Raw genomic sequence first — 13,806 nt, forward strand, 5'->3', positions numbered from 1 at the left:
CAGAAGTGTGAGTACACCAACTTTCCCAGATAGATAAATTGTATAGAAAATAAGTTGTTGACTTTATTATATATCAATTATTAAAGACATAGAAGTAGTCTTTTTAAATAGATGAACTAAAGATTTGTTTTCCAACTTTCTTCATTATACAGCTTACTTAATATATCCACATAAAGGAGTCCAAGCGCCTAGTATAATTTTTTAGAGTGGCATTGAACCTAATGTCCACACAAGGGAGTAAATCTAGCATTATATTTACCACTTGGATAAATTTCTAAACTAGTAATAAAGGTTATACTTGGCTACTAGAATATATTAGAGTAAAAGTAGAAAATAGGTCAATACTAACTTCCTATTGAAATATTGGGGCTTATAAAACGACTAATTAGATATAGAGAATATCCAACACGATAATAATTAATATTAATCTAATCAACTGGCTAACTAAAATAATTATATAGAATTAGAAGTATGATATTTAAGAATAATCCAGGAGTATTTATAATTAATTATGATACAGGTATATGGGAAGGCCCATTGGACTCTGATTTTATGGATTTATCAAAGGAATTGCCATGGCTTAATATCTGTACTTCAAGTATTGAGAGAACTTGGAAAGGTTTGGATGTGCACACATGGTCATATAACCATTATTATATAGTATTTATTGCATCCATTATATACATATTGCTTATATATTTTGGACCCAAGATAATGAGATATAGAAATGCCATCAAACTTGATGGTCTTCTGAGATATTGGAATTTATCGTTGGCTATATTTTCAATAATTGGGTCAATAAAGATGTTTATTTACTTAATAACAATTAATCTTCATTATGGTTTTATTACTTCAATATGTACACCTGCTTTCATTTCTCTTACTAAAGGTCCAACAGGATTGTGGCTGACTTTATTTATATATTCTAAATATGCAGAACTAGTTGATACTTTATTCATTATTTTAAGGAAAAAACCTTTAACATTTTTGCATTGGTTCCATCACTTGACAGTATTATTATATACCTGGGATGCTTATACTTCTACACAAACTATAGGTGTATATTTCTGTACAATAAACTATATTGTACACTCGATAATGTACTACTACTATTATCTAACATCTTCTGGTAAAAAACCCTCTTGGGGGATTTTGATCACAATTTTGCAAATAAGCCAAATGATAATCGGCATATTCATCACTATCTATGGATTATATTATTCACATTACTATCCCTTCCCAAATATTTTCCCTGTTACCTATTTAAGTCAGCCACTTAAAGTTGGATGCCACTTCAATAAGTCAAATGGCATTCTAGCATGTTTAATGTATATCTCATATCTCATATTATTCTTCGATTTCTTTATCAAGAAATATGTAACTAAAGAAACTCCTTTGATTGAGTGGGTTACAGCTAACAAGAAGAAAAATGACTAGTTATTCAATAGTTAAAAATCCAATAAATGGTATATTGGGTCCGACTAGACCACTGCAGAATTGCTTATTGTATTGATTAGTTAAGGATGTTATACTACCGCTGGGAATATTAGATAATTCAAAAGCATTACAGGCAAATGTAAGTATATTCCTATAAGGGTGCCATGTTAAATCAACTATTCGTCCTGGTATGTCAAAACTACTGAGTGTATTCAATTGTTTGTTCATTATAATAAGTGATTCTCCTATATCTGAATTCTTTTTTTTATCTGATATACCAGCTGATAATATACTTGTCTCAAAATTAAAACTCATTGTTGTTATATTTCCATCAATATTAGTCATCGTACTTTTGGTTGATAATTTATTTAGGTCTATTACAACTAAGGATTGATCAGATCCAAAACTGGCTAGATAATTCGATGACTCTGTTATAAGAGTAGCACTAAATAGATGTACCTGCTGTGATAGAATGTTATTTATATCTGAAATGCCCTGATTCATCTTCAAATCAATGAAGTCTATATATCCGTCATTTTTAGCTATAATTAAGTACTTATCATCTTTGTCAAAGCATAAGCTATTTATTTCTTCACTATAGTCTTTTCTACTTTGTATATTATATGAAGTCTGTGATTCTTGACTAGTTATGTCATACGAGTAAGAATTATGACTATATCCAGTACATTGCATTGGTAATATATTGTCTTTAGCATACCTAATGTCAATACTATATAAACAGTCAGTACGATCAGCTGATACAATCATTTTTCCATTATGAGACCACGCTACATTTAGTAAATTATCGCTAGGAATTGTAATCAACATATTTGTTTTAGTCCTTGTATCATGTAGTTCAATTGTTGGTTTATTTAAGGAGATACCAAGGAATTGGTTAGGATCATTGTAACTTGGGATAGCCTTGTACCATTGCCCCTGTATAGATATCTCTGATGCAGAGAATTGTGGAGTAACAACCTGAATTGCCTCACGATTACACATAAGTAGTTTGTCACCACTACAAATCCAGTCTATAGAGTATATTTTGTGCTTGCGCTTGGAGTCATGAAGCCTTGTCATTTTAATTGATGCCTTGTATCCTAGACAGTCTCTTGGAATATTATATGACTGCTTAAATAATGGCAGACCATTTTCAGGTGGAGATCTCCTTGATAATAGAATATCATCAAACATCTCAATTTATTTTTATTCTAAGTGGATGAACTTTATCGTATAGTTACATACTCGACTTTTTCGGCGCCTTATTTTTGTTATTTAGGTAGGCTATAAAGGAGAAAGAAGTAATATATAATTAGGAAAGATAGTATATAGAGTTATTGAACAGTTAAAGTTACTTCCTATTTATATTGACTAATCCTTAGCATATTCTATCTTAAATGAGTTATAACTTTTCGTTAATTACTCATTACTACCTTTAAAAATTGGTCAATTGTAGAAAGCCTTGAATGATCCATCATAATAGCTTGTTCTGTGTTAGTTTCGATAGGTATTCTTAACTTCTTAGCTCGATTTAATCTTTCTATTCTTGTAGTATCAGTTGATGGACCATAAATTGGGTTTAAATCGAACTCTCTTAGTAACCTTGTAAATTCATCATCCTGAGATACTGAAGTATATTTGGATTCCCTCTGAGCTATAAGGCCTTTCACATTATTTTGGTTATTTCTGACATTACTTGATGTAAATCCAGATAGTTGAGCTTGCTCTGAAGGTATAGAATTAACTTTTTGTTTCTTTATCCTCTTTTTAGCCATTATTTACTAGGTATTCTCTGAGAGTGAACACAAATTAACCATAACAATATAAAAAAAGTAGAACCAAAGTATTTACTGTAATTCTTTTTATTTAATCTTTCCTAAAACTAAACCTGTAGTTCATGACTATCTCATCTTATTCACGTCATGTATCACATTGATGTATCACTGCACGTGTTTATCTGTAATACTATCTTTGTATCATCTACCAAATAATAATAGATTACTTCGAAATTTAATATTAATAATTTACCTTATCTGAATGAAAGATTATAAAATACCTCTGCTTTTTTTTTTTTTTTTAGTTATTCTACCCTTCTATTTTGTGTGTATTCTCCTAAGTCTCGGTCTAACCTCCAAATTTCTATATAGTATATAGAAAATCGTAACATTTCTTACTAGGAGTAAAGACAGGACCTAAAGGATTTTTATAGTTGTATGGAGTTACTGGAGATGGATAGGCATCATTGCTTCCAGTTTTATAGGAAGGTATCAATAATCCTGGTCTAGCAGGGCTAGACAAAATACCTGTCTTGAGATAAGTATTTTTATCTCTAATATCTGAAATAGCTACTAAGGAAGTAATAGAGTCATATTGACCTAGTTCAGGATATTTTTGTTTTTTTAAAAATGGGGTTTGGAAGGCAAATGATCTTGAAAATATGTATTGTTTAAGCACGGTATTCACATTTTCTGGAGCAGAACTTGCAAATGTTCCAATAATAGAAGTTTCATTATTCATAGTACTTAGTAAGTAGCCATACCATAATTGTTGCCCTTGTTTTGCATATAGATTAAGATTTGTGTGAGGAGATGGAATTATAGGACTCCTAGGGGTTTCATTAGATAACTGGGATTGAACTAATTCATTACACAAATATTGACCACCCCAAATAAACTTGTCACTTTCTAAAACTTCAAATCTTACTGAGACTTCTTGTACAGACTTTAAATAATCAGGGCTATTGAATGTAGTTATTGTGAAATTTGGATTAGTGACTTCTTCTGATTTTACAAAAGATACTTGAGCCCATTTATTTGCGTCATCTGGCCAAAAGAATGTTGTATTAGTTGAATTGTTATCTAGTGATAGATATCTGAGTTTCTTAATATCCAAGCCATATCCATTTAGAAAGTACTCATATACAAAGTCTGCAGTATCACCAAAATATTTCTTAATAGTTTCATTGTCGGCAACCTCATAACTTGCAAATAATTCACTAATATCAGTACTATTTGCTTCTTTGGCTACAACAAATGTAGAATAAGACTTCACTTTAGATAACCATGTATCAGCTTGTCTGCTAAATATCCAACTAGTCTTTGCCTGATCAAAAAGGACTCCATGTACAGAATTCCCTATACAAATAATGGTTCCAAGAAGTGCTAGAAATTTCAGTCTTAAACTCATAATCTGTTGCTACCAAACTATTATATATATTTCTATATATTTCTGTTATTTTCTTCTACAGAATTTATTATTTGAAATTTTCAGATTTTTAGTAAAAACTTGAATAATTATGAATATGATAGATGTATACATATACTAAGTAAGTATTTATCAACTTTTACCTATATCGAATCTTTCAACTTTTTTACAAGTGAGCGATTAAATTATGCATGCATGTGACTCTTATAGAGTTAATGGCGCCAGTAACTTTGTTTCTGTCTTACACTTCCTTTATCCAATCTCTTGTAACTAATTATTGAATTGATTTAGTTTGCACTTGTATGGAAGTAGTGAATAATAACCACTGTGATCCTTATAAACGTGTTCGTAAACCAAACAATAAGCTAAAACTTAAAAGTAGCAAGGGAAGTGATAATACAAACAAGGAAGTATTAAAAGGAGACGCAGTAATATCAACATTAAAAGATAAAAGTAACCATGCAGAAGAGTTTTATAAAATAAATAAACAAGAGGGAGAGGGCAGAATTATTTCTTCGGGGACTATAGTGCATGGGCTTCATACAAAGTTTCAAGAACAATTACAAACTGGGGATATCATATTGGTTCAACATCCTAAAAGTTTAAGTCTTGAAGAACGTCAAGTGTCGAATATAATTAGTCAAAGAACTCTTATTATTGATACAGAGTTCAGCACAGACCTCATATCAACTTGTGCATTTAGCTTTATAAGCAAGAGGAATGAAGACACTCATTTACCTATACACTCAGATAGAAATTGTAAGGTACAAAATGAAATAAGTAAATATAATGGTACGATAGTTTCATATAGAGAAAAAAAAGGTTTCTATTCATATAAAACCACTGTAGAAAGTGTAAATTCAACTCTATCTAGAGAGGACTTATTGGATATCCGTGTCAAAAAGAATCGCGATAAGTATTGCTGGATATAACTTAAATATAAAGACAAACTAGAAATTAAATTTTAAAATTGAAAGTACATTAAATACTTATTCAATTATATTATGTGAATACATCAAAGCATATAAATGGATCTTGATATTTATCTTTTGTCTAAATTATGGTAGGATCTTAACATATAGTAAATTAAATTTATGATAAATATATATATATATATATATATATCTTGATATATCTACTCAAGATCTTTCAAAAAAAAACCCACTTTATAATGTAAAATTTACTGTCTTATCACTCTTAAAATATTAAAGATTTATATTTTCAAGATTCGCTGAGATATAGATCTTTTTTGTAGTACTATTAGATTACATAAAAGAGAATGTGTGACTTAATTCACTTTTTATCTCCAATACTTGACGAAATACTTGCATGTGGAGTATTTAGATTAGATAGATCTTGTTTTCCAACATGGATTCTTCCTACAGTCTCACCTAGTATATTGGTGGAAATGTTCTTAGTAACCTTAGGTTTAACTTCCTTTGGCACAGCTAAAGCAGCCTTTAAAGTTAATTTCTCAGCTAATTTGTATTTTGTAATTTTCAATTTTAAGTTAAAATCTAGCGGAATTAGTGAAATGTGTGGAACACCACTTTGTATTAAATTTGCATCTGATCTAATTTCCCCCACTATATCTTCTTTAGAATTCATTAAAATAGCGTAATTTCTTATATCTATAATAATATGTGACTCTTGATCACCACTTGATTGTTTTATTTTATTCTCATCTTCTATTGCACTTACAACTATTAGATGATCAATTCCTTTCAAGTATATCTTCGAGCCTCTACATGAATATCCCGAAAATATATCTAATAGCATATTTCTCAAATTCTTATATACATTATTAATTTCAAATATTGCACCTTGGGATATAACTAGTGGTTTGCTCCCATATTTAGGTAATCCTAGTTTTCCATTTATAGATAATGGGATATAGCTTAGGACATTGAATTCATACATATCTAGTACATGGCCATCATAATATCTTGTAAACACCAAGCGAAATGGCCTCTTCTTAGAACTATTTGCGTATATACTAATACCTGCTCCATGTTTATGTGCCAATTGTTCCATTTTCATCATATCATCCCAAGGAGAATTAATTACGTCTCCTCTAGATATACCCCTCACCATTTTTGTATACGTACGTGGAAACAGTTTATAAATATCACGGAGTAAATTTTGAACATTTTCTTTGCATTTCAAACCTTTTATAAGTAGGCGACATTTAGTTTCTTCATGAACTAATCCCTCACGCTTCACCGCAAATTTCCTTTTAGATCCCTTCAGCTTCTTTGATTTATCTATGATTTTTTTGCTCATTTATTATCTTCCACCTATATAATTTAGTTTGAAGTTACCAGATTGTATAATCTGACTACTTTGGCTACAGTTTATTTATCCTAAACCGGGCATCTATCTAAAACTAAAGGAGCTAGAAATGAGGCAATATCTTGGCGGGTCATACAGATACAGCACAAACCTGGCGGTTGAATTTCAGAATATGCAATATTTACATTGTAAATTATTCATATCTATAATAGATAATATAGTATAATCCTACTTTTCTGAACTCAATTACTTTCCAGGTATCATTAAGTTTGTACTTTATTTATTTAATTAATAAGTATATTGATCTAATTATTGATATAATCACTCTAATTAGAGTAAAAAGTTAGAAGGATTTCCAGTATACTGAAATAAAATAAAATTAAGTATTATTATTACAATTATTGTTGGAATCAACTGAAATTAACATAGTCGTTACTATTATTAATACTATATCAAAAACAGATACATAAAAATAGAGTCTATATTTAGTTTTATAAAGACCTTAAGACAAAATATATAATTATTGGATATTACTAACAATAATAAAGATGTTTGTAAAAATTTTCTATTTGTATAGGCTATTAGAAATACTTGAAATAAATTTTCAAATATCTATGGACTAATAAAATATGCAAACTCATTTGTAATTATACAATAATGAACACTAATAATAGCATTAAGAATTTATATCATACAAGTATCTAGAATATATATTAAAATCTAAATTGATACGAACAAAGATATGAAGAACACAGATCTTTGGTAATTTAAGCAAAGTCAGAGATATACTTTATAAATATTTAAACAAAAAGAAAAGTTGTAATATTTAATACTAAAATAGGAAATTCGAATAACTTAATATTCATATCTTAAAAAATTACAAAATTTTAGTAAATTAATGATATTATATGACACTAATTTTATTAAGTTCAAACAGGAAAAATTAATTTCATTAAGAAAGCTAGGAACAGTAATAGTATTTAAGTTATATCTTAATTTTAAAACCTGATGACTTCGACAATATTAATTATATATCTCTTAAAGAACAAAATACGCTACTTGGTTTGAATAAAATCTCCATTATTTAATCGTTTTTGACATTTTCTCATACCTATAAACACTGACCATGTCATCTAATATATCTGTAAAATATTCTATAAAATAGGTTGATTTGTACTGACTATGAAATTCCTTGTTTAGCATAATATATAGTTCCCACTTTTTAATACAATTTTCTTTCCAGAGTAATGATAGGTTTTCATTAACATAATTAGATAGACATGGATTATTTTCTTCATAATCTTCGTGAACATTTTGATAATTCGAGAATTCACTATTCATTATATCTAATTTAGCCCAATACTCAATTTTTTTCATTTGCTTTGCCTTAATAAAAGCAGTTATATTATATGAAGTATTAGCACACGTCTCCTTGCTAGCTTGATCATTTACTGAAGTTTGCAATTCAGTTTCTTCCATAAAAATATATTTGAGTATATCATATGATAAAATATCACTGGGTATAATTGAATAAGAGTCAAAGGAATGAATCTGAAAGTCTGAATGAACAGGAAGTTCAAGCCATGTGTTATGTTCATCATTTCCCGATAAATTATTTGGATCTTTATGAGTTAATATACTTGGATAAACATTATATTGCCATGTCATCCACCATGGAGGGGAGGATATAGTATTATGATCAAGATCTGAAGCAAGTTGGTGATAATAATGGATAAATGATGTAATTTTCCCAAAATTTTCTATATTGTTTTGATATGTATATATGTCTTCTTTTATATTTATTTCTTCTAAAATTCTGAAATCTGAATTTAAGAAAGTGTGATTTGGTATTTCTTTACATTTACCTACTTGATTTATGTTTATATCTATATTTTGATTGTTGCCTAAAGATCCATAGTATATTTCTTTGTCTTCATTTTCGGTACTTTCTGCATTGCTAATTAAAGAAAGACTGTAGAATAATTCTAGTTTAATTAATTCTTCAGCAGAGATATAGTGAATGAAATGGCGCAAGTTCAAAAATTGCTTATATTCATTTATTAACATTTCATACCAAAAAGTACGAACTTTATTATCTATAATCGAAAGAACAAAATATCGACTTAATTTATTTTTGCATGACATTTCAGAACTGTATCTAAAACATTCTATTGCCTGTCTTAATATGCCAATTAGTTGTTCAATACTCATAAAATCTTGATTATCACTATTATTATCCGAAGATATTTTAATGCTTCCGTCATAGACACTAAATATATCATCTCTATTTGTTATTTTTCTCTTGTTATTAAGTTTTAGTCTTAGATTTGGATTTGAAACAATTTCCCTTAGTGTGTAAAATTGCTTCGATAGTGTAGATGCCTTTATCAATGAAATATTTAGTGAGTTTGTTCTTTTATCCCTTCTTATTAAATATGCACTTTTTTCAAGAAGTTCATGGATAATAATAGATGTACTTAGATTCATCTTAGTAATATAAGTACTTGTCGATTGATCTTCATTATCATTTTGCATTTGAGCTTCGAATAGCTGAACTAATTTTTTTGGTGGTTCCCATAAAGCTGTTGCTTTCTCATAATCCTTTAGAACTGTCAAATATATTTCTTTTATCTCTAATCCAACACAATTATGAAAAAGAATTTTATCGCATACTTTATATGATTTTACTGAAGAGAAATTCAGATTAAATATATTATCTTTTATGATACATTCCTTCCATTGTAAACGATTTTTCAGATCTCGTAAAATATAGCGTATTTCACAATTTGGATATAATTTTTTAAGGGTTGAATAATATATCTTATGGATATAATTTTTTGGTTTCATCCGGTATACTATCTCATCAACAAGTACCAGTCTGTTAAAGTCCATTGACACTACCGGTGATCCTATAAACAAAAGGCTTTCCAAAGTTGTTTCATCTTTATTTTGATTATTTCTATTTTGATTTATTATCTTTGTTTCATTTAATATTTTCTGTGACGTTAAAAAACCCTTTGATATATCTATTCTTTTTAAACTCGATGAATTTATACTGTTAGTACTACTTTCTTCATTCAAAAGTTTATAATGTGCAGTAATTTCATCATCTAACCTCAAAAAATTTCCTTGAAATTCTTTTTCATTCATATTATTACTTAGGAAACGTAATCTATATTGAAGTGTTTCAATCTGTTGATTTAAAAAAATAGATTTTCTCCACTCTAAATCTCTATTTCCATCATATATCTGATCACTATTATATTTCAATAAACTCTTATAAAAATATTCTTCAATATTTAACTCTTCGGTTTTTTTACTTTCTTCCAAATACTCAACTAAATCAATTAATTTATCTCTTGTACCAGCCAGTTGCTGTAATATATTATCCATACGAATTGAGTACCAATAAAGATATCCTATATCCCATCCCACAACATTATTGATATCAGAATAATCTTGAAGTCCATCTTTATATATAAAATTATCTTTCATTTTATAATTATTTGCATGTTTCGAGTCCTCAATTAAATCTTTGTCAATCAAAGTATGCTCTAAGTATCTATTAATATATTTGTCAATAACCCCAACTTTAACTGTTGGATAACAGACAGACAAATATGCTGTATATAATATTAATAAAAGTACGAAAGAGTACTTTTTTCTGCAAGGGTAACTATATTTTACTGACATACGGTAATTTATAACCTTAGCTATTTGTTAATAGAAACAAGTGTAGAAATTTAAGATTAAATTTTCACAGTATGATCTTCAAGAGTTGAGACTAAATTATTTTACTAGTATAATACGTCCAGGTTTCTTGCTTTCTATATTACTTTTGGATTTCTCACTTCAACTTAGATTACATGACGCTGATTAGCCAAAATCACAGAAATGGTTGGAAAACTTTTTTAAATAAAATTATAATAATAACGTACCAAATAAAAATCCAATTAATATTGTATAAAATACCCTATCACAAGATTTATAAAAAAAAAAAGGCATAAACTATATTCTACTGCATGCATGCACACATGCATATTACTTTGGTGAGACACGTCATTTAATCACTAAATAAAATAGTTTATACTTTCTTTCTTCCTCTTAATCGAACTAAAAAAAAAGTTTTGTGATATCTTTCTTTATAATGACTTAATTAGTAATTTACCTTGATTTAATCTACGGATAATTTGTTCGCCATTTGGATGATTTGAAGAGTAAGCTTCAAGGATGAAATCAATCTATTTTAAGTAAATTAATAAAATCAATTATATAATAGAAATGGTACTAATTTTAGAATAATCAAAATTCTTTATGGTGAAAAAGAAACATACCAAGCAATTATTTGAATGAGCAACTTGTAAAGATCTCTCTAAAACGTACAAGTCCACTGCCATATCTTCAGCTAGTGTTTCACAATAACTTAAACCAAAGTCAATAAATTGAATGATTACATCATCATTCAACTTGCTGTTCGTTATAATAATATTTGAAGAAGTTAAATCTCCATGTATTACACAAGAATGAAGCCTAGCTATTGAATTACCTATATTGAGACAAATCTCTAGAAAAAAAGAAAGTGAAATCATAAGAAAATAATGCTAAATTCAAATAAAAAAAGATCCATTTAACATACTTTGCAATGTCTCCTCAGAAATATTTTTATTAGAATCGAGATATTCCTTTAATGTTGCCCCAGACATATATTCCATTATAATTAAGCCATTGTCACAGTCAGCATAATAAATTAAAGGGCAATTTATACCATTAAGCTTGCATCTAGCAGTATTTTTCACTTCAGCAGCTGTTCTTGAGACCCTCAAAGTTCTATCTAACTGTATCTGACGATAACTTTTCTGAAATCTATGTTTAAGAATGGCCTTAAAGCCCATGTACTCAACTTCATATACTCGCTATTTAAATGAAATTATTGATATAGTAACAAAGCGCTAAAAAAAAGATTTCAAACCTACAGATTCAGCTCCTTGAGAGATTAGGTTTTTATTACTTATAAGCTCATTCATTATTTAGAAAAGGAGAACAAGACTTAAGTTTGAAATAAAAATTCGAGATGAGGCGCCATATAGTGGGTGGTGAAATCAATATCAACTACAGTTAATTAGATTTATGAATGATTAAGATAAACCTTCAAGTAATATAACATTAAAATATCAAGGCTTACGTGCTTTATGTCTAGATAATCGTCTATTAATATCTTTAGTATTTTTGTTAAAAGGTCTTCTGTTCTTTGTCCTCAGGTTCTTATTTAACTTCAGAAATGAACTTTTTTTTCTATGATATATACCCTTTGAATTTCTACTTGTACTCCTTCCTTTTGTATTTGGAAGTAGGATACTATCCTCATTATTAGATATGAAGAATATATTCTTACCTACATAATGTCTACTTTTATTTTGAATATTATTTTCATTTGTTTGTGGTTTATCTACCTGTATTTCATTCTCTTTAATTGTTATTGTATTAGCTTTGTTTTCGTAAGTTTCTTCATGTCCAATAGTATTATTATCTACTAATTTCCACTCAGTATTATTCAGAGTACTTGATTCACTATTGTATATTGAAGATTTTCGATGTGTATCTTCATCTATACCTGTATAAGTATCGAAATTTTCACTACATATAGAAATATCATTCTTGGACAAAGATAAACTTAATTCATTATCAGAATCAATCAATGTTTGGATTTTTTGGCATAAATGGTAAGTATGACCCTTTTCTCCACATAAAGGGCAATAGGAAATCTTGGGATAATCATATGGTCTATTATTAGTATCACAAATTAAGTGACCAGGTTCTAGACATGTTCTACAAATTGCAAATTTATATTTAATAGAATTACGAGCTAATCCAATTATACTATTTTCGTAATCTACTTTAATACACTTATTAGTTTCATTGTCACTATTGTAGCATACAGTCCTTTTCACATTTAAATATGATGAATAAACGTTCAGATTATAGCATATACCTTTGCAATGTCTACAGCTTATATTATTTCTGCTATCTCCCCTATTCCAGGGGCAGCTATTAGAACTATGATACTTACTTGTACAAATATAGCAACGATTTTTATTGCAATGAGTCCCATAGTGAACATCAACGCAAAAACTGCATATTTTTCTTTTATCAACAGTCAAAAATTTTCTTTGCTGAATAATTAAATTCATTGGAATCCTCTTAGTTATACAATAAGATTTCATATAATCAAAATAGCGCATTCTCACAAATTTGTGATTCTTATCCTTTAGGTTTAATGAGTATTCGGAATACTTGTCCCATAATATATCACTATTCAAATATTTTGAAACAATAGAGCATGCAGTTTCCTCTTCATCTGAATTGTCGGTAGTGGAGTTCCTATTTCTAGACCATTTATGTTCATTTAATTGTCTATAGTTTATTTCTTGAATAGGATGCCTATTTAACTTACTATTATAGTTCCATCTTCTAGGTTCCTTGCTAAATTCCCTATTACTTAATTTTCCACTAAACATATGTTTAAATCATATTAATAAGATTAGATATAAATAGCAATAGAAGAAAGCGAGTGATTATGTTTTTAGATAATGTCAAAATAAACCAGCTTCTATCCTGAGAAAACTTGGCGCTGATACCTGACTTTTTAACTCTTGTGAAATGAAATGGTTTATAGCCAGACAGAATGCCATGATAAAATTAGGTTATAGACCTATTGTGTGTATACTAAAATAATTTCTGTCTTTTTAAAATTCAACTAGTTTTTGACATTATATTTGGAATAAAATACCTTAGTAATCAGATTAGGGTCAGTACTATAGCGGTACCATACTCGGGACAAAATTTTAAATAATAATTCTATCACATTAGAAAGGT

General features: G+C 28.5%; 9 protein-coding genes across 9 annotated transcripts; 2 read left to right on the forward strand and 7 right to left on the reverse strand.

The window, feature by feature from the left end:
* Window positions 1–471: 471 nt before the first annotated feature.
* Window positions 472–1,437, forward strand: cand_037720 (beta-ketoacyl synthase; the record flags this gene model as incomplete). Its single annotated transcript, XM_067213997.1, has 1 exon — window positions 472–1,437. The coding sequence occupies one exon, from the start codon at window positions 472–474 to the stop codon at window positions 1,435–1,437; it is 966 nt and encodes a 321-aa protein (XP_067069810.1).
* On the reverse strand, window positions 1,438–2,631 carry cand_037730 (uncharacterized protein; the record flags this gene model as incomplete). Its single annotated transcript, XM_067213998.1, has 1 exon — window positions 1,438–2,631. The coding sequence occupies one exon, from the start codon at window positions 2,629–2,631 to the stop codon at window positions 1,438–1,440; it is 1,194 nt and encodes a 397-aa protein (XP_067069811.1).
* A 221-nt stretch (window positions 2,632–2,852) lies between these two features.
* On the reverse strand, window positions 2,853–3,212 carry cand_037740 (uncharacterized protein; the record flags this gene model as incomplete). Its single annotated transcript, XM_067213999.1, has 1 exon — window positions 2,853–3,212. The coding sequence occupies one exon, from the start codon at window positions 3,210–3,212 to the stop codon at window positions 2,853–2,855; it is 360 nt and encodes a 119-aa protein (XP_067069812.1).
* Window positions 3,213–3,576: 364 nt separating this feature from the next.
* cand_037750 (uncharacterized protein) lies at window positions 3,577–4,623 on the reverse strand (the record flags this gene model as incomplete). Its single annotated transcript, XM_067214000.1, has 1 exon — window positions 3,577–4,623. One exon carries the CDS (start codon window positions 4,621–4,623, stop codon window positions 3,577–3,579), a length of 1,047 nt encoding a protein of 348 aa, XP_067069813.1.
* Window positions 4,624–4,943: 320 nt separating this feature from the next.
* cand_037760 (uncharacterized protein) lies at window positions 4,944–5,573 on the forward strand (the record flags this gene model as incomplete). The annotated part of the gene is made up of 1 exon (XM_067214001.1): window positions 4,944–5,573. One exon carries the CDS (start codon window positions 4,944–4,946, stop codon window positions 5,571–5,573), a length of 630 nt encoding a protein of 209 aa, XP_067069814.1.
* A 361-nt stretch (window positions 5,574–5,934) lies between these two features.
* cand_037770 (BRIX domain-containing protein) lies at window positions 5,935–6,924 on the reverse strand (the record flags this gene model as incomplete). Its single annotated transcript, XM_067214002.1, has 1 exon — window positions 5,935–6,924. One exon carries the CDS (start codon window positions 6,922–6,924, stop codon window positions 5,935–5,937), a length of 990 nt encoding a protein of 329 aa, XP_067069815.1.
* A 1,089-nt stretch (window positions 6,925–8,013) lies between these two features.
* Window positions 8,014–10,626, reverse strand: cand_037780 (uncharacterized protein; the record flags this gene model as incomplete). Its single annotated transcript, XM_067214003.1, has 1 exon — window positions 8,014–10,626. One exon carries the CDS (start codon window positions 10,624–10,626, stop codon window positions 8,014–8,016), a length of 2,613 nt encoding a protein of 870 aa, XP_067069816.1.
* A 449-nt stretch (window positions 10,627–11,075) lies between these two features.
* cand_037790 (TP53-regulating kinase) lies at window positions 11,076–11,957 on the reverse strand (the record flags this gene model as incomplete). The annotated part of the gene is made up of 4 exons (XM_067214004.1): window positions 11,076–11,174; window positions 11,268–11,497; window positions 11,570–11,846; window positions 11,907–11,957. The coding sequence occupies 4 exons, from the start codon at window positions 11,955–11,957 to the stop codon at window positions 11,076–11,078; spliced, it is 657 nt and encodes a 218-aa protein (XP_067069817.1).
* Window positions 11,958–12,104: 147 nt separating this feature from the next.
* cand_037800 (uncharacterized protein) lies at window positions 12,105–13,448 on the reverse strand (the record flags this gene model as incomplete). The annotated part of the gene is made up of 1 exon (XM_067214005.1): window positions 12,105–13,448. The coding sequence occupies one exon, from the start codon at window positions 13,446–13,448 to the stop codon at window positions 12,105–12,107; it is 1,344 nt and encodes a 447-aa protein (XP_067069818.1).
* Window positions 13,449–13,806: the final 358 nt, after the last annotated feature.

This window comes from Cryptosporidium andersoni (assembly GCF_001865355.1).
Source record: "Cryptosporidium andersoni isolate 30847 chromosome Unknown contig_8, whole genome shotgun sequence".
In the NCBI taxonomy this organism is placed as follows: Eukaryota; Apicomplexa; class Conoidasida; order Eucoccidiorida; family Cryptosporidiidae; genus Cryptosporidium; species Cryptosporidium andersoni.